General features: G+C 39.1%; 2 protein-coding genes across 8 annotated transcripts in view; both read left to right on the top strand.

Moving 5' to 3' along the window:
• LOC111870791 (NADPH oxidase 5) overlaps positions 1-5,005 on the top strand; it is a 404,301-nt gene extending 399,296 nt beyond the window's left edge. For all 7 annotated transcript variants that reach the window (XM_023863331.2, XM_023863330.2, XM_023863327.2 and 4 more), the window contains 2 exons: positions 744-947; positions 1,802-5,005. In XM_023863331.2, coding sequence (XP_023719099.1) covers positions 744-947; positions 1,802-1,999 — 402 coding nt within the window. In that variant the 3' untranslated portion in view covers positions 2,000-5,005. The remainder of the gene's footprint in view (positions 1-743; positions 948-1,801) is intronic.
• Positions 5,006-24,823: 19,818 nt separating this feature from the next.
• LOC111870795 (Down syndrome cell adhesion molecule-like protein Dscam2) overlaps positions 24,824-25,752 on the top strand; it is a gene marked incomplete in the record, with an annotated part of 574,710 nt that continues 573,781 nt past the window's right edge. Inside the window, 1 exon segment of the mRNA XM_023863339.2 lies at positions 24,824-25,230.

The raw sequence follows: 25,752 nt of genomic DNA, 5'->3' as shown, positions 1-25,752 counted from the left end.
GATGATATAGATATGATATATGATATGATCCAAATCCAATACATCCTCAGATCATAATACCAGAAAGAAATGTAGTTATGCAATTGATCCCCTGATCATCCTGTCTGTACATCATGTTTTCCTGTAATATTGCATGCCAGTATTTTTTTTTCCTTGGCACTACAGCCCCAGTGGGCCTAGGCCTACCTCCATGAACTTCTCCATTCACTTCGGTTTTTCTAGATCTTACACATTTGGTAGGACTCCTTGGGTGGGTGATCAGCTCATCGCAATGCCTCTACCTGTATACAAACACAGAAAAAGGCACAAACTAAACATCCACCACCTAAGTGGGATTCGAATCCAGGATCCCAGTATCTAAGTGAGCAAAGACAGTACATGCCTTAGACCATGCCAGTATTTTACCATGAAAAATATTTATGAAAGCAACAGCTGAAGGAGCATTGTTTGTAATGTTTTCATAAGTTAGCATTTTTATATCATTATTTACAATTTTATTTAAATTTACTGTGTCCTGGCACTATAAGACCTGTTAATAATTTTTCTTTTCAGTATTTCTCCCTTTCCTATTGTTCTTTTTTCATTTATTCATGTTCTGATGTGTTCTTTTATTCAGTCATTTATTTTTAATTAGCCTTATGGTTTACATTTTTGTATTCTAACTGTAGCAATTCAAACTTAAATTTTACTGAGTCCTACTGTGTTAGATGCAGGAAACAGTTGACACAGTGTTTTGTGCCCAGGTGGATTTCTTCTGGATCAACCGAGATCAGCGCTCATTTGAGTGGTTCGTAAATCTGCTATCACAGCTTGAGATTGAGCAGGCAGAACTTGGTGGCGCCATGGAGAGATTTCTCGAGATGCACATGTACATCACTAGTGCCCTACAGAAGACGGATATGAAGGCAGTGGGGCTGCAGCTTGCACTTGATCTTCTGCATGAGAAGGCAAGTTTCTCTACCTGTTAATAAAAAGTAACATATACTGCAACAAAAGCAATTAAATGAACAGTATATATCAATAGAATAAAGAATTATATGCTTTTGGGCACCTTATATAAAAGTATTTATTCTTCATTTTTTGTATTTTATGAAAAAATAAAAAAAAAACTCAGTTTGACATACCATTCCATAAAACTGTGAAAATCCTTTGTATAACCAGGATACTTGTGCTAAATGCACAGATGATTGTTTCCTGGAACTGTGATTGTCTCTGACACCAAAAGATTCCTTTGTCATAACTTTCTTCTCTGTGCTGTACTTGAGGTAATGATATTTCTCCATTTTGGGCTGTAGTAATCCAGGAATGTTCAAGGAGTATTTAATAAATTTTCAGTTCCAGTCACCAAAGACTATCGTTTTAAGATGTTCTTGCAAAAATTACATATTTTGTTTACAGCCATATTTCTATATCATGGACTAATTACAGGATATTCAGTCCCGCCCATTTTTTGCCACCACAACTGTACACACCTTTTTTGTATGGCAAGTAACATTCTCTGAGAATACACTTTCTTATTAAATTCACTGCTAAACATAAAAATAATGTTTTACCCCTAGTCATATTACATTTCTTGAAGCAGTTTTGAAAAACGAAGTTTTGTTCACGATCATTTTTCTCTATGGAACATTTTTAGTAAGCTCAAAAGTCTTAAAATTAACAACCTATTTGTAATTTTGTGGCACATTGATGTGTGTAATGAAAGCAGTCCTAATTCCACTAAAATTAGAATGCCTAATGTAGGAGTCTGCGAGCAATAATATAAGGATAAGTGATCATAATTTTTCTTGTTAATATGTAGGAGAAACGAGATTTAATCACTGGTTTAAAGACACGAACCAATGCTGGACGTCCAAACTGGGACAAAGTGTTCAAGCAGCTCCTGGACCAGAAAAAGGGGAAGGTGACAGTTTTCTACTGTGGACCACCACAGCTGGGCAGGATACTGCGGATCAAATGCGACCAATTTGGCTTTAGCTTCCGTAAGGAGGTCTTCTGAGGTCAAACCATGCTGATATTGCTGGCAGCTCTGTGCAGAGGATGTAAAGTTCAGATGAAGAGAAAAATCAAGTACAGGTATTTGTGTATAACAATAATGTTAGAACAGAAAAATGAGGACTATTAACAAACATGTATGTTAAGATAGCAAGGAATATATTGATTCTTGTCTCATGAAAAGTTCATAAATAAGGTCTGAATCTTAATTTCCTACACACTGAGAACCATTCATCTTTTTCATAAGAAGAAAATCAAAATTCATATTTTTGGTAGAGTAAAAAATTTTGTCATTTTACTGGTTATTTAATTTCGGTTTTCCATTTGAGATGTGAATACTTTTACTATTAAACCAGCAGGACACTATTAAACCACCAGTATACCATGCCAGTGACCATAAAACAACACTGTAATTTATCACCTATTAGTGCTTCCGCGTGCGTGCGTGTGCGTGTGTGGTTTTTTTTTTTATGGTAATTAAGATGTCACCTTCCTTTTGAAATTGTCATAGTTAAAAGTTCTCACATGTACACTGAGTGATTCAGTCTTCATTCCAGCAAGTTGATGAAGAATTTTAGATATTCTTTTCTCAGTGAAAGTTGGTCCATATATTTGTAGTTTCTTTCTACCATCTGTTATCAGCCTGACAAAGTTATTCCTTTGTTAACTATTTAGGATGACATATAGTTTAAAATGCCAGAGATAGTTTAATTAAAGAGTTTATTGCACCATGTTCTTTTTAAAGAAGTTTCTGATGTGTTGGAGGAACATAACTGCTTCAGATTCAACACCATAATTCGTTTAGAATGTCAGACCCATCGATATCAACTCTGCTCTTCCAGTTCAACTGCATGTAAGTTAAATGATTTGATAATATTTTTAATTGCATCAATGATAAATTAAAAAATAAATATGATAATGTAAGTAAATTAAAGGAAACGTTTATTATAGTAAAATATTACAAGAAGTTAAAGGAACTGCAGTTAAATTCAGAATATGGGTGCTGTGCATTCCTCTGAAGTATCAGAAGTTTCTGTCATAAAATGCAGGCTTAAACTCGGAAGGCTTAATCATTCATGAGTACTGCTGCAGAATCTGGAAATATAATCATGATGTTTGTTACAAACAGCTTTGCTGAAAGGATTCACTCACTGGCTTCATCTATAAGTTTTCCAATTGGAGTTGGAAATCATAATATGAAACTATTCAAAGTCGGATACTTTACTTCAAGCAACTGAATAATTTAATATTAGAAGCGCTGTATCTGTAGAAGTGAAAATAACTTAAACTAATTTGTAAATCTTTTAAATATTTTACAGTTAGTAACTTTTGAGCTTAAATATTGTTGACATTTATATAACTTTACAAGAAATGAGGCTAATGCATGTGGAAGTATGGAAGGAAAATCATGAAGATCTTTTATAAAGCTTTACGAGTAAATGGGCTTACATTAAGAATAGTCAAATGAGGTTTTTGTTCAAATACATTTTGAGTATTTGAGGTTTAAACGCCTTTTAAAGTAGTGATGCTGAAATTTAAAATTCAGTGGTGAATATTTCTAGTGAACTTACTCCAGAGTAAAGTTTGATAAATGCTTAAGGGACTTCAAGTCTAAATAGAACCTAGAAAAAATAAACTGGTGAAAACCTATGAATTATTACAGTATTAATACAACTTAAAATACAACACTCACAACCAGTAACATTCAAAAGTAACTGAAATTTGTAAAAGTAACAAAACAATACATGATATGTTAGCATGAATAGAGTTACTGGTTCTTATTTATCGCAGGTTTATTTATTTGTTTTGGATTCATTTAATTGTTATTATTTCAAATAAGTTTGTTTCTTTCAGTTGATATCAGTAAAAGAACAACGTCTGAAGGAAAAAAATATACATTAAAGTGCATTGAAATTATTTGTGGTGAGACAGGCACTAAATAGCAATTGCAAGAACAGGGACTCACTTGATAATAGAAGTCATTTCACCTTTCTCTAAACTCATATAGTTTCTTCCCTTTATACTCCATCATTTTAACTCTAAAATGAAAGGATATAAATTTTATGTGTATTTTGTATGGTGTTAATACTGAAGATTGTATATCTAGAGACAAGAAGAACTCTGGTGCTGTTGAAATTTATTCATGGTTGTGGGGAAGTGGTGCTATTACAGCATCTTTGGATGCTGATTGTGATATAGAACTGTGGAAGGGGAAGCTGATATTAAGTAGTATCATTGGTAATATTTGCCATCAACATTAATACAATCAGCTTGTCAGAAAAGGGGTAAAATTAAGTTTTACTGAAGAAATTATTGCTCTAAAATTTTAATGTCTTTGCTGTGGTTTAAAGTCCATTGTTAACTGTATGTTTTAGATGGAGGAACTTTATTTTCTCTAACTATGGAGAGATGTAAGTTAATTTTTTCAAGAGTATGAATTTAATTAAGTGAGAGATGTTACCAAGATGGAAATGAGGTACCGATCATTCTGAAAATGTGTCAAATGTGTGTGATTGATTGTAGAATTTATCTTTGTTTTGTGGCTTCTAGAGTGACAACATGTACTAAAACTGTCTTAGCTCAGCAGCTGAGACATAGCTAAAGATGAAATTGTACTTCTTGAGACTGTAACCCAAGTCTGGAGAAGTGGCTGCATGTCACCAACTTAATTACAAGATTAATGATATTTTCTTACATGAAATAATGGAGTTTTAGTCATAAAATTACATCTTTAAAAAAGTGCCTAAAATTAAAAAAAAAAAAAGTATAATGTATATACATTCCAGGTACTTAATGTGTTTTAAAATAATACCTATTGCAGTGTGTGATGATGTCAGTGATGTACATAAAAATGTGACTAGTGTTCTGTGTATTTATGTGTACTGAATGATCTTATGTAATATTTATTACGTAGTTTGTTGTGAAAAGTATAATTGTGTAGTGCATGTGTTTTACATTTGTATGAGTGTAAATTTCTTATAAGGGCAGTGTAATATATAGGAACAATATTTTTGAGTATGTGCTTCCAAAATTATCCCCAAAATGACAAACTTTGGAAATAATTACACATGGTGGTGTTCTGTGCTGCTGTTATCAGTGTTTTCAAATCAGTAGAAAATCACAATAATTATACTGTAAATATTTCTCTTGTAAAAGTTTTTCAAGCTCATGTTATTTATTGTGCAAGTGCAGAATGATAATGCAAGGAGGTTATACTATAATATTCAAGTAAAGTATCGGTTATATTTTACTGATACAAACAAAAATGAAATTCACCTGGTATCCTTAAGTGAAGACCTCTCTCATACCAAATTTGATTGAAATTTACTCAGTTGTTATATAAATGAAGTATGCAGATAGGTAGAAGGGTGAACACAACCTCATCTGCTTCATACACAGGACTGACATGGAAAATCAACAACTTTTATGAGAAACAAATCAAAGACCACATCCAGCAATCATTAATTTCAATTCTACTGTTTTATGATGAAATGATTCTTTACATGTATGTTTACACTTCAGGGAAATGCTCATATCAAATCTGAACTTGTCTGAAGTTGCCTTGTCTTGATGGCTCTTGTACAGACCTAGATGACCTGACTTAAACCCCTGGACAGTCCTTGTTTTATGTGTGGCAGATGTACTGGTCATGTTTCTTCATAGGTGTCTCTTTTCATAGAAAGTACCTCCTGGGCTATATAGCTTAATCATGCTGGTACAATATGTGGAATGTATACTGGGCCCCATTATTTTGATTGCTCAGAAGTATAATAATAATTATTTCTTTAGTTGTAGGCTATAATGGGGGGTATCAACTTCCAACACTATTTTTTGTGTTGAACTGTGTTTACAGAGCTGTTGCCTGGCAATGTGTTGATCAAATCAGTTTCAATATTTTCACCTTATAATGGGAACAGATGCTATTTTGGTAAGAGTACAGCAGTCATAACCGTTTCCTTTCAAATTGGCTATAAGCATCCTATTCAATCATCCACAAAACAAAATATTTTCAAAAGTTTAATATTCAATTTACAGAGTTAAACATGGCAACGTTTCAGAAGTGAATAAAGCTTCATGCCCACTACCTTGTTTTCTGTGAGACCTCGATCATTGTGGCGCATATTGACAAAAATATGGAACTTATAACATTTTGGATCGCTGTCAGTTATCTTCCCTCTGGTTTAGATGATATTTGATGACCCTCTTGAGATGCATTCATTTTAATTATTGACTCTACATTTATATTGAAGGGATTCTCATGTCATGGGTCCCAACCGCCATGGGAATTATTGGCTGGTTCATTATACACTTGCTTAGCCACATTTGTATTCAGGGATAAACAATCTTACATCACCATCATCATCTACTTAAAGGCAGGCTTGTATTAAGCTCTTCCATCTCAGAGACTCTTCTCCCTTCGTCTTCTCGGTCGTTCACAATTCGTTGGTAATTATTAACTTTTGGTGAACAATTTTACATACAGAGGGCAATTCAAACAAATTAAGATTTCTGCCATCTGGGATGTGATGTTGTTTATTCTGGTAGATAGGTGTCTATTTTTGAATAGACTTAATGCCACATCTCCAGTGTTAGAATGTAACCTGGTCCCCAAATCTAGAGGTAGCATCATATCTCATTATCCATAGCATTGGTAATACATGTGCTTATGGGTGGTAGGATACTCTTTGTTAATGTAAAGGTAATGATATCAATTTGAAAAATATTAATATAATCAAATTGGACCGTGGCCATTCCACATTTTCCGATATGCTCTTTTTCCATGATCCCACATACCCTATAGCCTAATTACTGCAATGCTCTATTTCTCTGGTGGTCATACAGCTGTACAGCTAGTGAACATAAACTCCTGTCTAGCCTTAGCAGGGAGCGGTATAATTCTGTCCTTCCACTGGCTACATTTCTTTATGGTGCACAGGTCTGTGTATGCGGATCCCTGACCAAGATACCTTACCAACTTCTAAAGGACGAAGGGTTTCATGCTTAATTCTGAATTTGAACAGGTCAGAAGCTCTGATCCATAAAAATTTAAGATTTTCCATTTCATACAAGATATCTGAGAGAACTAAGACGTTCTTAAATCCACATATTTTGCCCCCACATGATCAATTTATGCTCAAAATAAAGTAAGTAAAAAAAAGGTAAAGCTATCCCTGTAATAGGCTGTGAAGGCCCATAGGGTTGTGAGATGTTGAGGCTCCAATATTTTCTAGAGTCGGCTCATAGGTGGCTGTGAGGTTGTCAGCCCTACGCGCCAGCCGGCCTTTACCCCCAGGAATATTCCTGGTACTCATTTCTGTCAGAGGCTGAGTTGACCCCAGGGCCATAGTGCGGCTGGAAAGATTAGGTAGATTAAAATGATCCACCTCATCTGGATTCGATTCTGCGACCTTCCGGCTTGTAACATAGAGCCTCAACCAGGTACGCTACCGCATGCCCCCACATACTCAAAATGCGTAACTTAAACCTCAATGTCCAGGAATAGAGGAGACTGAATCTCCCAGTACTACGACAGGGTGCCTTTTGGATTTTAGGTCTTTGATAATTTTATTGCTATTAAAGTGCAGTGCTTGGCTTGCTAGATCATACACCAGATATTATAAGGGCGATGTATTCAAGGAAGTAAGAGGAGGGGTAATCGATATAAGCTTGTTTAGACATCCTTGTATATTTTTTCCCCCTCCGCGCTACAGCCCCAATTAGCGCGTTGGCCTACCTCCATGAAATTTCTCCGTTTCACTTCGGTTTACTAGATCTTAGATATTCAGTGGGACTCCTTGGGCGGGTGATCAGCCCGTTGCAAGGCCGTTACCTGTACACAAACACTGAAAATCGCGCACACAAACACAACCATGCCCTGAGAGGGATTCGAACCCACGATCCCGGTTTCCAAGCGAGCGAAGACAGTACATGCCTTTGACCGCTCGGCTACCGTGGCCGGCCTAAGAAACTTTACCCAGTGTTTAATGGCGCGAGGTTGAGACATTATACAAGCCGGAAGGTAAAGATATTGACGAGGTTGTTAAAAGTTGCGAATATAAATAAGTGCAAAAATACAGAACTATAGAAGTAAATAAATAAGAAACACTCTTGATTTCCGCATCATGCAGTTTGAGAGTGAACAGGACGCGTGAAGATGAATTTCTGCAGTGTATTCTTAATCTCGACTTTTGATGCGAGTGAGTGGTCAGGTCAATGCCCCAGTCACAGTACATCGGGTAAAAGTTCGAATGGAGGGAACACAAATGGTTGTCAGTTTTATTGGGACCACTACGATGTTGGTCTTAATACAACATGCGAACATATAACGGAGAGGAAGAATTCTGTCTTCTGGAATATAACGTCGTGTATTCCGGCGAGATTCGACTGATATTTCGGAGGAAAATATCGTCTCCATCTTCAGAGTTGAAGAGTAAGAGAAACAAGAGACTAACATGAAGCAGACAAGTAGATCTCTCCTTGACTTTCATCAGACTACACGGAGTTATATCCCAGAAGGTACAATTCTTCATAGCCACTGCTATGATAAGTTCAGATCCAGCAAAGTAATTAATTTATTTACTCTTCATGGCGGGGGCTGTCGCAATGAAATACTGTGTCTTAAATTTTTCAGATAGTGTTCTCCAAAACTTGTCATTCGATGCCTCTGTGCAATGGTCAGAAATTGTATAAAGAACAATTATTTATATTCCATTATGGGTTAAAGGTTTATTTTTTGTATATCAATGCATGAAGAGCAAACACGAATCTTTTGTCTTGTAATCCTATTTTTTTTTCTGCGTAATTTAGAGGTGTCCAACTATAAGATTAATTATAATGACTAACTTGAGAATTATCCCACCGCGACGGCCCTGGTTCGATCCCGGGTTTGGTAAAGTGGGATTTGTGGTGAACAAAATGGCGCTGGGGCGGGTTTTCTTCGAGTACTTCGGCTTTTCCTGCCAATCTTTATTCCATCAAATTCTCCATCATAATCACCCGGGGCAAGCTACAATAGGTCAATCAGTGGCCGCCGTGCCGAGTGGACCCAAACTTCAGAATTACGTAACGACAGGAAATTCCCTATCAATCAGATAACAGCAAGCAGTGAAAGAAAATGTCCCCCATGGAATTAGATGAGTTACTTTTTCTCTCTCTTAAGACGATGACTACAGTTTGTTTACCCCTGCTTGATGGCATTGTATCTACCATCCTCTACTTATTTAATATTGATCTGCAGGCCCTAATTCCAGGCTCACATATCAGTAGGAGCCCAGGAAATCCTAGGGGATGCTTTATGTTTTTGTGTCCTCCCCTTCTTTTGTTTATTAAATGACAGTCGTGATGGAGTGTTTGTTATGAATTAGAAAGGTAATGGCTCTTTCCTACGCTTTTGAAAATGGATTTTAGTAACACCTTTTTTACAATACCATGCACAAAAATCAAGATCCGTTGAGACTCAAGTAATTCCTCCAATTATACGTGTATTTTGTGTTGCATGCAAGTCTTCAGTAAGGAACGTTTCAGTTCAAATCTCGGCTGGATCACCGACTATCGTAACTGATGTTTTTATGGGTTTCCTCAGTCCCTCCAGGCGAATTCTCTTGTATTAACTTGGTTAGATCACTACCGCTTCCTTCCAAATCCTTTCCAATTTATCATTCATCAATCATCCTACCATTCCACGCTATATTTTAGCTACTGACATCGTCGTAAAAAGGCCCCCATCAAATACCGAATTCTTTAAAAGTTAAGAAATTGGCTTGGGAACTGAAAAACGCTACAAAAACATGGACAAACAAACCGCATGACAGACGGACGTCACGTTGTGTCACTGAGATATTCATGTGATATGTCGTCTGCTGTGAACAGTGCAATGCAGAGTGGCTGCTTAGACCAAGGCTTACGAACACGAGATCGAATTCCAGCTATGGCTTCAAGGTATGTTCGCGTTTCTTTGTGTTATGTTGACCTGCGTATGTACAGGTTTGGCGATGGACACGTCACGTATCAAATAAATCCTACGTAATTCCATTGAGCAGGATCATTTTTGTAAAGCTAGTAGTATCCCACCTAGTCAAAAACTTTCACTGGCTTTTGGAACTTGTTTCCCAATAATACAAGATCCTATCAATGGTATCCTGAGCCTCATTAATCCACCTCTTATCCACATATCTTAAAAGTTCATTTAATGTTATCCCCTCACGCCTACATTTTCCACGCACTGTCTTTCAGATATTCTCACTAAAATTTTGTGTTTGTTTTTCTTATCTCCTACATCTGCTCAGCCTACTCTCTGGCTAAGCGCTTAAGGCAAATGCCAGTTACCCCACTTTACCTACGAGCGTTATGGGCTGTATCGAACCAGTATGAAGTTCCCCTACACCATTTTCCGTCGCCATCCACCATCAGGAATCAGTTGACACGTATTTGCTCAGGTTTTTATCATATTGATAATACTTGTTAATTACTAAGAAATTTCTTCTTTTTTTCCCCTTGGCACCACAGCCCCAGTGGACCTAGGCCTAGCTCCATGAACTTCTCCGTTCACTTCGGTTTTTCTAGAGCTTACACATTCGGTAGGACTCCTTGGGCGGGTGATCAGCTCGTCGCAAGGCCTCTACCTGTACACAAACATAGAAAAATGCACACACACAAACTAAACATCCTTGCCCTGAGTGGGATTCGAACCCACGATCCAGGTTTCCAAGCGAGCGAAGGCAATACATGCCACGAAGAAACTTTACCCAGTGTTTAATGGCGCAAGGTAGAGTACTTAATTGAGGCATTATACAAGCCGGAAGTTCGCTGGTTCGATTCCCGATGGGGTCATTGGATCTTTTTCAATTGATCTAATACTTCCAGCCGCATTATGGCCCTGGGATCCACTCAGCCTCTAACAGAAATGAGTACCAGGAATCTTCCTGGGGGTAAAGAGCAGCCTGAGCGTAAGGCTGACAACTTCACCGCCATCTGTGAACCGATTGTCCGGCAAATGTGGGAACCTCGACGTCTCACAAGCCTATGGGCCTCCTCGGCCTGTTACAGAGATAGCTTTACCTTTTTACTTTTTATCCAGTGTTTAGAAAGATTCATTGTCTCATAAGCAGGGCCTAATGCTAATTCGGAGCAGAAGATGAAATCCATTGTACTTGTACTACTAACTAAGCTGGTTCAAGCGCTCACAGCTTTGACTTGTATTCGGAAGGTGCTCGGATCTGTGCCGGAACACTGACTAAACATTTCAATGGTTTTCTTCAATCCCTCCTACTAAATTCCGGGTTATCTTAAATGAAGCCGCGGCCGCTGACTTTCACGCCATTTAAATTTTATTATTCACTCTAATCGAATAATTAGACGGTACCAACAGCGTTATAACCGACCGACCAACAAACCAACCAACTTGGAGCTGAGTCTTTCTTGAGAAACCCCAGTCTCTTAGCTTCTCAAGAAATTCCAGACAATTTATGAAACTGGAGTGTTCATTACCGTGTTCACAAGAGCCCTCTACTGGTCCTTATCCTGAGGCAGATGAATCCAATCCACACAACTCCAACCTATTTATCTAAGATCCATTTTAATATTATGCTCCCACTTACGTCTAGGTCTTCCTAGTGACTTCTTTCTTTATGGCTTTCCCAGCAAAATCCTGTGTGCATTCCTGTTCTCCCCATGCATGCTACATCCCCTTCCCATCCCACCCTCTTTACCGACAGCGTTGTAAAATAAGCTAAAAATGAAAATAAAGAACTAAAAAGAAACATTATAATTGGCCACTATTAGGCCGTGTTTGGTTATGTGATGCATATCTCGATCTGAAGGCAGAATGGTTTACTCAATGTGTGTGTCTTCATGCATGGTCACTCGGAGTCATGTTTTATTCTCTGCGTTTTTGTCTGTAAATACAGAAACGGATATTGGAAGGTGATGTAAGCAAGTTGAGCTGCATCTCAAAGCGAATTATTTCGGTTTTGATGGTTGTTATGAATACGGCGAGCAGTTGTGAGCTCGTGTGCCTTATTTTTCCGTCTCCATACAGACCGACTTCTTATGTTCGGAGTTACATAAGCTTCGCTGCGTTATTACCAAAGGTGGGTACGACTGGGTGTATGAAAATAATATTCTCCTTGTTAAGGCTGAATTCGCCTGTATCCAGACGCACACATTTGAAAGAAAGTAACAATTTTGTCAGTTGTGTTGTGTACTTACTTACTCACTCATGGAGCTGAGCCCTTCTGGAGGAACCGCCAATTCGTCAGCCACTCAAGGATTTCCCAGCATTTTATGGAACCCGAAGGTTCATTACCGTGTTCACAAGAGCCCTCCACTGGTCTCTATCCTGAGCCAGATCAATCCAATCAATACTCTCCAATCCTATCTAAGATCCATTTTAATATTGTCCACACACATACACCTTGGTCTTCCCTGTGGTCTCTTTCCTTCTGGCTTTCCCACCAATATCCTATACGCATTCTTCGTCTTCTCCATTCGTGCTACATGCTCTGCTCACCTCATCCTCCTTGGCCTGATCAGTTGTGTTGTGTAGGAGTGAAAATTGGTATCTTTCTTTGAGGGCGCTAGATAAGTTGCACGTGTTTGATATTGAAATGCTCGGGAAAAAAAGAAACAATTATGTNATGGATTGGTTATGAGGCTAGGGTAAGGGAGGCGTGGTAAATATCACCTCAGAATCAGATAACAATGCAAAGTTAAGATATGTCTTAGGCAGATAAATTTTACTGGCACTGGCTCAGAACTACCTAACACCAGGCACTGGTAATTAGAGTCATTACATATTCGGTCTCTACTGCTGCTGTGTTATATGCAATTCAATTGTTCCTATAGTTTCATGTCTAGAGAGAGCTTTTTTTATTGCTAGTGGGGTGGGACTAAGTCCCTTTGTACTGCGGCCACTTCTGGCCTATTGTACCAGCCCCAGATGATGGGTGAGGCTGATTGTGGAGCAATTGGTGGAATGAAGATTGGCAGGGGAAACCGAAGTACTCGGAGAAAACCTTCCCCAGGGCCAATTTGTCCACCACAAATCCCACTTGACCAGACCCGGGATCGAACACGGGCCGCCGCGGTGGGAAGCCAGCGACTAACCGCTTGAGCTATGGCGCGGCCCTACAGAGGACTTACTTGAAGTTCTTATACTGAGTTTAAGGAAAAGTGAAAATACTTACTACTACTAGTAGTAGTAGTAGTAGTACTACTATTACTACTAATTACAAGAAAAGAATGAATATTCTTACCAACCTACAGGACGAACAATCCTGACCAAGCCAAGAAGACTTTCAAATATGAAGTATGAGAGCTACACAGTTATTCAGTTGCTCAATGCTTGAAACAAAAAGAAGAATTAGAAGACTAAAGCCAAAAGAAACAAGGAAATTATTGCGGTGATGATAAATAATGCTATGGTGTTGTCAGGAATATTAGTGTCATTTCTGAAGAAAGGTTACAACTGTGCATTGTTGGGTTTTTTCTTTTTCATGTATGGCGACATTCAAGTATTAGGAAATAATATTAAAAATAATCCGATATAGGATAGAGAAAAAAATTAAGAGAAGGATAAATTAATACAATTATCCTTCTTAACTGTTTCAGTGACTTTCATTATTCCACCCAAATCAAAGAAAATCAGGAATTAAATTATATGTCTAATCTCTTATTTGGTGCTGCTGAGAAGCCTCGTCTGTTAGTTCAGGATGAGGGAAGATACTGAAAATTCTGTAACTCTTTAGCAAATTTTTCAACCGAAAACACGTATCGTTACTAGAAATTTGCAAAACATCATATTTTTATGTAGTTGAATGCTTTCGCTGTTTATCAAATACATTCGGAAAATGAACTAAGGATGTTAAAATAGGGAGGGCATAAAGCTTTATTGCAGATACAAGAAATGCTTACAGGGTTTTTGAGCCACTGAGAAAATATTTTTTAAGCATTTAGTTGTATATATAAAAATAATAATGCATTAACAAAATTATACCATTGTTGTGAACTGAAATGATCAGCTTCTTGATGTCAAGCGGAGGGATACTTTTTCCTCTTGGTGAGCACTCGGCTCCACAGACCCCAGGAGCTCCTTATGCTGTTTCTGTTCAACTGGATAGCTTTAACCAACCCCCACACTGTACATCAGTATACAGTTTCGTAATGATCATGTTTATATACTATTTCTTTGATATCGTTAGCTTTCCCGTGTTGAACGTTTGAAAGAGCTTCAAGAGATTTTATTCCAAACAAGTTGCTTCAGAGAGGTCGTATTCTGGGACTACTTGTGCAGAAAGACTTTATACCTAGAAGGCGAGGGGATATGAGCGGATTACATCTTCAGGATAGTTTGAAAGACCTCACCACGTATGTGGGTTTCTATAACATGATTTTGGTTTTCCAAATGCAAGCCCATTCACTAAAGCCTATAAGAAATGGACCTTCATTTCGAAAAAAATATGTACCTACTCCACTTTCCTTCCCCAGCATGAAATTAAAGTTAATGTGAAAGTAAAGGCCCATTATAGATAATCCGGCAAATCTATATCCTAAAAACGATACATTTTGAGATAGATAAGAAATAAAGAAAAAATGAAATTAAATGTGCTTAATTAGGATAAGTGTCATGCCACGAAGACATGTGGGGGGTGGGGGTTCCGAGGATATTGTTCCACGCATCGTTAATGGAGATGTGTTTCCAGCTTCACGCTCCGGGCGCTTTAGCCTCATGGAAAGAATACGCGGAACTGAGAACCAGTCTTGACGACAAAGATCACTATACCTGCCGGGTCGGGCTAGAATATTCCAATCCATTCACGTACGCATACTCTCCTAATTGAGGGGGATCATCCCGTTTTCTCTCTTCAGAAATTATTTCTTAACTGACCACGCCTCATTAAACTTCGGACAGTCTCTGGAGACAAATCCACATTCGGACTTCTGAACTCCTTACAGGTCTACGTAGTAGCCGTTGGTAAGAGCATTATCGCCTTTCAGTGGAATGAGCCTCAGAATTTGGGCTGGACCCAACTGCCTCAGGAGGCGATTCCGGAGGCACGCGGTTATGAACACAGTAATGAAACTTCGGCTTTCATAAATGACGAGCTTTTCAGAAAGGAGTTTGTTCCATTGAGCTAATTAGGTCCCTTGCTGTGTACAAGTTTTCCTTCCACGGAATTCGTGAATTCCCTTATATAAGTTCACAACTTCCCAAGATCATTAAGCCGTAAACAAGCTACATGCTTGCGAAGTGGCCAATCCCACGACAGAACTCCAGTTTATGGGAACGACGGACGCTGATGTAGATCGTGCTGTGCTTTAAAGTTTTCTTTTCTGTCTTAATAAATCCTGTTTAATATTGGTTACATACCCGTAAGTTTGTTATTTGAAGACGCTGCCGATCACAGTAGCCGAGCAGTCTAAGGTATGAACTGTCTGCGCTCGCTTGAAAGCTGGGATCGTGGGTTCGACTCCCACTCAAGGTATGGATATCTGTATAGTGTGTGTTTATTCTGTACTTGTTTTGTTCTGTGTGTACGTAGCGGCCTTGCGACGGGCTGATCTCCCATCAAAGGAGTCCTAGCGACTATGTATAGGATCAATAAACTGAAAAAGCGGCCAAGGCCCAACAAAGGACTGTAGAACCATAATAATAATAATAATATTTAAATACGCTATCAGTAATGAGACTGTGTATTGATGATGGGATTATTATGGAATATAGAGCAGCTGGTGGAACGAAAATTGGCAGGGGAAGCAGAAGTACTCGGAGATTACTCACCTGAATGCCACTTTGTCTACCACAAATCTCATATCAACTGGCCTAGATGACGGTGAGCAGTTACCTGAATTATGGCCTGGCCTGGTTAGTGGATTATTAGGAGAGGAAATTATATCTTAACAGAATGTCTAAGCTAGCCAAACAACTAACTTCATGGAGCTGAGCCCTTCTCGAGAAGCCGTCAATTGTGCAGTTACTCAAGAACTTCTCAGCATTTTATGGAACCCGAAGATTCATTACCGCGTTAACAAGAGCCCTCCACTGGTCCATAGCTTGAGCCAGATCAATCCAGTCCATACCACTCCATCCTTTCTCTCTAAGATAGGACCACCTCTTGCCGGCTGTCCGCAACTGATTATTCAATATATTCGCAGCTACCCTCCATACCTGGTGGCCGTCTGCTCCATCCGCAACCTGAGGACGCGCCATGCCGTGGTGACATGTGACCCACCTAATATGGATAAGATATCCAAATAGTTAAGTATTATAATAATAATAATTTAGTAACCAAGTGTTTTTCTTTGGTTTTAATAGTTATCTTTAATCTGAATTTCATATCCATGTGGATTTCATCCCAATAGCCTAAAATCATGACCACCTTAAATTATAATGCCACTAGAATCGATCCATGTGCTATTATAGGATATATTGAAGATAATATTTCGGACAGGTTCTCATTTCATGCCTCTACGTTTTAATTTATTCCACTCCAGTTACATGAATGCGTACGGAAGGAGAGGTAAATCATTCTGACAACAGATTCCCTCTGGGATTAAGAATAAGTGTAGTTTCAGTGAACATTTAAGGGGAAATTTTTCTCTTTGACCCACTAACAAACTCATTTAAATTACGAGTATATCACTGAAGAGATAATTCAGTTATGTAATATTCGTCAGATAAAGGGGCAGAATTTTAAACAAACTGTCAGGAAGTGTGCACTTGTTGTCATTTGATTTCCATTTGTAATGTAAACATTGAATTGTTCATGTTTGCATCGTCGGATGCCTTTTTGTTTTGATGTTGATTTTGTATTGAACTGATAATTATATCAACAATAATAGTCAATTAATTGACTTGAATTTTATCAGGTTTTCGTTTTGTTTTCATTTTGTAACTAGTACTATTCCCCAGTGAAAATGTACAGAAACAACATACAATTTCATTCAAAGGTGAACACTAAATGCAGCCTCTTACTAAACTGCATAGTTTGGTTATGGCCTCCATTCAGTTGTTTTACAATGCTAGCCAGGATAGCTCGGTCGCTATAGCGACCGGGTTAAGGGCTGGAAAACCGAAAAATGGGGCTTCCATTCCAGGTAGGTGTAAGAGATATTTTCTTCACAGCACCTCTACCGATTATGGTGCCAACCTAGCCTCCTATCCAATGGAAACTTGAGAACTTTTTCTACTTGCGTAACGCTGTTTGACAGTGAAGCTGACCACTCAAATCCATCTAGCACTGAGGTTAAAAATACATGGAGCTATACCTCCATACTCCCCTGTAATTTAATATCGTGGTATTTAATTGCCGATCACAGTGGTCGCTCGGTCCAAGACATGAAATGTCTTCGCCCCTCGAACGCTGTGATCATGGGTTCAAATCCCACTCAATGCATGGATGTCTCTCTGATTTTATTTTGCATTTATGTTGTTCTGTGTAGGTAGCGGCCTTGCGTCGGACTGATCTCCCTTTCAGGGAGTCCTGCCGACTGTCTAAGATTAAGTAAGTGAAGTGAAACGAAGCGTTTCACTGATGCACTCTGCTCAAAATGGGAGCAACAGGAATAGATGGATGGATAGATAGATAGAGAGAGAGATACGTAATGATGCACAGGAACAAATTACCTTTTTAGTTTCTCACACGCGCATTGAAATGATGAAGTATTGCGATCGTGAAAAAAAAAACTGTTTTGTGATTTTGACGGATTTACGTGTTTCAGCCTTAAGGTGGTTTTGAAATGCCGTCTGTCTGTTTGCTTATATGGATATTTCCTGAAGAGTTAGACAGGTTTTGTTCCCATTCAGTAATTACGTGTGTATCCGTCACAGACCTGTGCTTGGTGGATTTTAAAAATTCTAGCTCCAAGAATAGGGTCACTTTAGATGGACCCCTAAATGCAAATTTCCTCGAAAAACGGCTGTAACGGTTTTCACTGAATTTCACGAATTTGTGGAGGTCATATCCCTAATTAAAACGACATAGACTGTACTTTCAGGAAAAGCAACGGAACGTGCATTTGGGGCGAAAACTCGACATGTCGACAATATCGAATTCGGCTTTAGCCTTAGCACGGATTTCAATGATTACACATACAAAGTTTCATAAAGATTGGTTCAGCCATTCAAGAGTTAATAGGGGGGATTCAGACACACAGATGGTATGGAGAGCGCATAAGAAAGCAGGCTAAAATAGTATATAGATACAAATAATTCAAATAGAAGCCTGAGAGATAGAAGAGTTTAAATTACGTAAGAAGCCACGTACAATTTTGTAGATACTGTAGTAAAAAACTTTTCGAAGTTCTCTGTTCGAAGATGACGCTTTAGAACGATGAGGCAATCTAGAAAATGGATATTAGACGAAACAGAGGCTACTTAATTATACCTGAGAGAGATTGTGTTTTGGTTGAAGCTAGTAGATTCACGAAAAGTTAGACAACCTTCATAAATTTGACTCCATTAATTTAATCATTTCATCTAATTCAGGGAGGTAATTCGAATATGTATCAGCCGGTTGAAACTTCATGATGTATATTAGGTCATGGAAAATTAGTGTAAGTGAAAACTGCCCTGCCGATATCAGCCCAGTCAAATGAAACATGTCTTTCAGATTCTGAGCAAAAGGGGAAGATACTCCTACACATATTTTTATAAGCATGATTAATAAGTATTTTTTTAATTTTTTTTATTTCTAGTGGGGTGGGAATAAGTCCCTTGTACTGCGGCCTCTTCTGGCCTATTGTACCAGCCCCAGATGATAGGTGAGGGTGATTGTGGAGCAATTCATGGAATGAAGATTGGCAGGGGAAACCGAAGTACTCGGAGAAAACCTGCCCCAGCGCCACTTTGTCCACCACAAATCCCACTAGACCAGACCTGGGATCGAACCCGGGCCGCCGCGATGGGAAGCCAGCGACTAACCGCTTGAGCTATGGCGCGGCCTATGATTAATAAGTGAATTCAACTAGAGTCTTCCTAGCAAGTGTACATTTTAAATTCTTGTCCATGGATTACTAGGGTAAACAAGTAGAGAGAACACTCATCGTTGATGTGATGTGTTTTACCTTTCCGAAGATTTTAGTCTGAGAGTCAACACTGTTATGGAGAAATCTGCTGCCTCCATCTTCACGGTAGAAATGTTAGTAACGATCTACCAGATTGCATGGCATCTTCATGTTCGTGACCGTGAGAATCTCACAGACTTATAAACGATTGTCGCCGAACCAAAATATATTTCGCGGTCGCCATGTTACATTCAAGTTTCATGAAAATGTAATTTTTTTCAAACAGAGTTATTAGGTTTTAGGACTTTTTCCATCGTCCGGTATTCTATAGAACAGAAAACACGACGTTTCGGAAAATATATCTGTTTCCGTCCTCAGGTGAAGGGGGAGAAGACATCTACTCAGTTGGGCCCTTTAGAAATAGTTAATCTCAAAATCACTGGACCATTTAGAGTCTATCTTTTTCAAGTTTATGTTATTTTAAGAGCATATTATTCTTGTAATAAAAACTTCAGGACCCTGAAGTAAATGACACTAGTGCTGATTCTGCTAGCATATGCGCAGAAGCGCCATGTTGGTATTGCTAATGACATAATGTTACAAAAATGTTCAGAGAGGTGATTGTCACACCAAATTTTAAGAAAGACGGTAAATATCTTATTTTTGACATTAACGTCCGCAGTTGGAAAGAGCACCAGGGCAACAGAGAGACCACAGATACGTGCGATAAAGAAGACATGTCGATATTTCGCGATGTGAATGAATTTATTATAAGACGCGCAAGCGCACTGTGTACAGCTCACGTTGGCTACCCTCCTGTTATAATCGAAAATTGGACCGAACCTGCATGCAGAGAACTCTCTGGTAATTATTAATACACTCCCTCCCCAACAAATTAAGTTCGCTCATATCTCGGTCATTTCAATTTAATACAGCCGAGACGTTAATTGTTACTGACATTGCACAAAACGCGCTACTCTAATGAAAATTCTACCCATATACGGCGCGTTTCGCTAATATGCACGTCGTTTAATAAATTTAAGACATACAAGTGAGGCCAAGGTGGAGAAGAAATTGACACAGTTGCCTCAGAATTTCTTGACCACCTGAGCGAATTCAGCTTCTCAATAATGCCTAGTTGGCATGCAGATTTTCTGCTGCAATTTGTCTCGAATTTCTTTATCATCTGAGCACTGGGCCACGTATTATCTTTGAGATGTTGCAGTTATACCCACACGAAACATCTGTATTTTTTTATTACCGGATTTTGACGAATTTTGGTATTCGGAGATTATAAATTGTATTTATTAAGTTGAATGTTGATCACAATTGGATAACATGGACTATAAGTTGGCATGAAGGACTAAACGCATTGAAATATGCCTGAAAGAATACTGGATGTGAAGAAAAAAGTTTCAAGGGAACCTTGTATCCACTAATGAGTGGATATGTTTAAACTTCTTTTTCAACATCATCATCTTCTGTTCTCTCGAGTTTAAGCCCCTAAGGCCTGCTCAGAGTTTCACCGCTGGTCAGAGTATCTTAATTGAAATCCTTCAACTTTCTCCATTCGACCAATCCCGGGAGACTCCTGAGATTAAAATTCTTGGTGTCGATGGGGTTCCATCTTTTCGCACAATTTCCAACCTAGGGGTCAAGGGAATTTGATTCTGAGGTGTTCTTCTCACGGAGAAGCTGATTTCAGTGTGGTTATTGACCCTTCTCTGCTGGACGACTGGGGTTCGATTCTCGGGCAGGGCAAAGCTTTTCTCTCTTGAGTAACGTCCAGATTGGCCGCTAGGCCTACCAAGCCTCTTATCGAATGATTACCGGGGACTGTTTCCTCATGGGGTAAAGCGGCAGTGGCTTGAAGCTAGCCACTCACCTCCATCTAGCATCGATGTCAAGAGTGGTGGAGCTCTACTTCCACTCCCCATTTCCTGTTCATGTCGTGACGCTTAATTAATTAAGCACAGGGACAGCGTTAACCTTTCCTTATACAGTACATACATACATTGTCCTATACCTCTATCTACAGTATCTGTCTCTATCTCATGTACGTATATTTGCACAAATATTAACACACAGTTTCCGGGGTCTAGGCTACCTCGCTATCAGTGCTGCCCATAGTGGCATTAGTGCTTCTTCCACAAGATCGTAATTCCACACGACCACCACATCAGTGTTATTTATGAGAAAAAAATTTCGAAGGAAAAATACGAGCTGGTTTCCAGTGGTATAGTGTTCGTAATAAAGAAGAGTGTGATTTTCTTGGCTGGTTCTGTATGGGTGTGAAACTTGGTCTCTGACATTAAGGGAGAAACATAGACTGAGGGTGTTTGAGAACAGGGTGTTGAGGAGAATATTTGGACCAAAGAGAGATGAAGTCACAGGAGGTTGGAGAAAACTGCATAATGAGGAGCTTCATAACTTGTACTCTTCTCCAAGTATAATTACGTAGAAGGATCAAGTCAATGAGGATGAGGTTAGCACGGCATGTAGATCGAATGGGGGAGACGAGGAATGCGTATATGATATTGGTGGGAAAGCCAGAAGGAAAGAGACCACAGGTAAGACCAAGGCGTAGGTGGGTGGACAATAGTAGAATGGATCTTAGAGAGATAGGTTGGGATGGTATGGATCGGATAGATTTGGCTCAGGATAGGGACCAGTGGAGGGCTCTTGTGAACACGGTAATGAACCTTCGGGTTCCATAAAATGCTGGGAAATTCTTGAGTAGCTGCAGAATTGGCGGCTCCTAAAGAAGGGCTCAGCTCCATGAGTAAGTAAGTAAGTAATTTTCTTGGCTGTAACGCCGTGTAGTTCGGAAGTAACCGGACATTTCGAAGGAAAATATCGCCTCTATCTTCAGAGTAGAAAAGAAAGTCAACCAAGAAATTTTGTTATCAAGCAGGCGGTAAGCAACCAAAGAGAACGTAATCTTCATAGTAACCACATGAGAAAGCAGGATTAAACATTTTTATATGGAGTTTAATTAAAATCCAGTCATTTTGGGCTTAATTCAAATTTATTAGGGACCTACACATTGACACGACTTAATATTCTTACATTTCCTTCTAAAATAAATATATTCGGTTAGAAGGAAGTGTTACGTCCTTGAATAGGAGGGGTGAAGAGGATGGACCTTATTTCATAAATTTTCGGTAGCTGCCGACACCCTGCCGTAACTACAGGGAATTTCATTCGGAAGCGGAGATGAATGAGATTGATTACGAAAATGGTGGTAGCTAAATAAATTGTCATTTTCACTAGATACATACAGCTACATGTTTATCAAATGGTCACTACTTTGTCCTAGCTCTAGAGGCACTGTATTTTCATAGCTACAGTTCATGGTTCCACTTATTTTGGATCGTAACGAAGGCGGCGGTTGAGAACAGTTCTCGAAGGTCCATGGTTCTCGGCTGTTGGTCTTGTGGCGATGTTAACTGTCGGTGGGATACAGAGCATAGCCTGCCCTGTCATCTGCTCTGAAATTTTTATCAATAATCCCCCTGTCTACTGTCCCCGTCGTACAGTCACCGCCGAGTCAACATTTTATACTTGATAACATTGTAGTTCCTGGTTTCACTGTCTGTCCGCATACCCAACTCAGCAATATTGGCCTTGATAGGTAATGTTGTGACCACTACACTAACCTACATTCGTAAGTTACAGCATCTCTTTCTGCGGTCTCTTCCAACTACTGCTAATCAAAATCCGTACTTCTATAAATCTAAAATTCTACCGTTATGGCCTTAAGGTCATAACATTAAGTGACGGTAGCGCAGTTGGTTGAGGCACTACGCTACAAGCTCGAAGGTCACGGGTCCGAGCACGGATGAGGTGGATTTCTTCAATTTACCTAATACTTCCAGCCGCACTATGGGCCTGGGTTCGACTTAGCCTCCAACACAAATGAGTACCAGGAATTTTTCTGAGGCTAAAGGACGGCCGGCGTGTAAGGCTGACAACCTCACCGCCATCTGTGAGCCGGTTTTCTAGCGAAATGTGGGAGCCTCAACGTCTCACAACCCTATGGGGCTTCACGGCCTGTTACAGGGATAGCTTTATCAATATCCTTAGTAACCGTGCTTTAAAGAAATTTTGTTTAGGTGAGAACCTGTGTAATCTAGCTAAATCGTTTATGTCACTTTTGCTCGACCGCTGTATGGTGTTATGTTTGATGATACACGTATTGAGTGTAGGGTGGTGTCCTCCATTGCTTCCAGAGCGTCGGGGGAAGGTTTACTCTGGTGTAAACATTACATAATATACATAGAATATAGCGAGGTCCAGCAGTCAACATATTACATGCAGTTACATTGTGCCTCTCCCTGTAGCAGGTTGAAAGGGGGAGGGATTTCTGGAAACTCGATTAGGTCCCAGTATTGGGACGGAGTGCCGTGGGGTGGGAAGGAGGTGAACCGTAATTAGATTATCTTCTCAACTGAGACGCTCTCTGCATTACGAATATCCATCGACCATCCCACGGTCTATTCCTGGTAGCCATGGATCGGACGCAGCAATCCATCGCCTGCTTATTCGTTTATTAAACTAGTTACTTTTAATGACTGCCAGTCAGTTCCTCCATATCCTGCGCTATGGAAGACATACCGTCGTGGTACAGGGATTAACACTCCTACTATATGTTCCGAATTTCTTGACCAGATGAGCGGCTATCATTTCCTTAAGGACTCGTATCCTTGCAGAAACTAGTTGTTCCAAATTTCTGTCACAATTATTAATTTTGAATTCCTTGACCAGATGAGTGACCAACAGCTTCTCAAGAGAGGCTATTCTCCACGAATATAGTCGTTCTTTCAACCCACTTGCTCAGCTGAGTGATTATTATTTTCATAAAATATACGAATATTGCATCTCTATTTATCCTTCAATGATTAATTTTTTCATTTATTTGTGGTTTATTTAATGACGCTGCCGGTGTCTCGGGCAATGTATTTTCGATTATTAGGATGATGAGTGAAAGATGAATTGGAAGGTATGTCGAAGGAAACGGTCGTATTATAGCTATCCAGAAAATTGGCTGGAGGATTAAAAGAACAGTGACAACGTTAGTCCTGATTATTAGTGTCTTAGAGAAATTCGAACAGTGTACGTCCTGAGAACAAGTCAGAAATTTGCTCAGTATATTTATATGCGATTATTAAAAAGTTTAATGTAATAAAGGTAAAACTGTCCCTGTAACAGGCCATCGAGGCTCCCACATTTGCTAGATAATCTGCTCACAGATGGCAGTGAGGTTGTCAGCCTTAGATCCGGCGGCCCTTTAACCCCAGGAAGACTACCGGTATTCATTTCGGTTAGAGGCTGAGTCGACCCCAGGGTCATGGTGCTACTGGAAATGTTAGGTCAATTGGAAAATCCAATTACCTCACTGGGAATCGAACCCGCGACCTTCCGGCTTGTAGCATACTGCCTCAACCAACTACGCTACAGCTACCGTAGTTTTACAAATTAAATTCAGAAGTATAATAAAGTTATATGCAATATGTAAGCTGAGGTTCGGGTTTTTGTCTTGAGTACTTTGTAATACTATCCAGTATCATCTTGAACACGTTTGATATAAGCCTACAAACGAACAGGCGACGAATCAACCTCAGTTCCTTTATGCATATGAACTCCACTGAAATGTAGCAACGACTGATGACAGTGCAACAAGCAACAGTGTTCCAGTTGTGTTTTGTAAGTTCAAGGTTTCACGTGAGTTTCCCGCACTGCGTAGCCAGTCAGCGCCAAATGACATAGGAGAATGCCGTGTTTGTGTGCGTTGTAAGTGGTATAATAGTGCAGTTTACAATATTGACAGAAAGAAGTGATATTTACGATCAATTTTATTGTTAGAAAATCTAACTAATATCATTCATTTACCTTTTCTTCTTCAACGTAAGCTTGGGTTTCTGTGTAAGAGTGTATTACTCGTATAAAGTGCTAGGTTATGAAACGACTTCCAGCTTCATTTTGTTCCAAGATACTATTTTCTTCTTTATGAACTGCCATTTGTACTTAAGTTATCAAAAGCTATTGTGAGTAAACGCAGACAAACTTATTTGGATCAAATTATATATATTGAGAAGTGAAGTATTTCAACTTAACGCAAATTTGTAGTGCTGCTACTACTACTACTACTACTACTACTACTGCTGGTACCATCACTACAGCATCATCACTACCACCACCAGCACCACTGATACCATCACATTTCCTGCAACAGGCAAGAATATTTTTTTAATATGGAATCAATTTGCTTGTAAATTATTACTATTTAAGTGTTGTACTTACATTTGTATTAGCGAATTTCCCTAACTTTTGGATCATCAGCCTGCAATAAGTATGTATTAACTGTGTGACCTCATCTTCATAATCGCCATTGATGTAGTCATTAAAATATTACTATCTTAGTAACAGTCATTACCATCACATTATTATAATACTCACTACTGACGTTTCATACTGACATTACTATCACCTTTTTATAATCACCACCACCATTAGCATAATAATATTTATCATCATAATCACCACAAACAGCATTATTACAGTCATCACCCATATTACATAAATATAAGTTGTTCCTGTGCTCGTCTATTTATGAACTACGCCAAGAAGACGTATGGGGCAGTAGATGTATAGATCCACGTGTTCTTGACCTCAGAACTTGTAAGAGGTGAGTGGTCCACTTCAAGCCCCTGCCGCTTTACCCCCGGGCCCCAGGTCTGGACGACGTGGAGAGGA

This window comes from Cryptotermes secundus, unplaced genomic scaffold, assembly GCF_002891405.2.
Source record: "Cryptotermes secundus unplaced genomic scaffold, Csec_1.0 scaffold499, whole genome shotgun sequence".
Taxonomy (NCBI): Eukaryota; Metazoa; Arthropoda; class Insecta; order Blattodea; family Kalotermitidae; genus Cryptotermes; species Cryptotermes secundus.
This window is presented reverse-complemented; position numbering and strand designations above follow the sequence as displayed.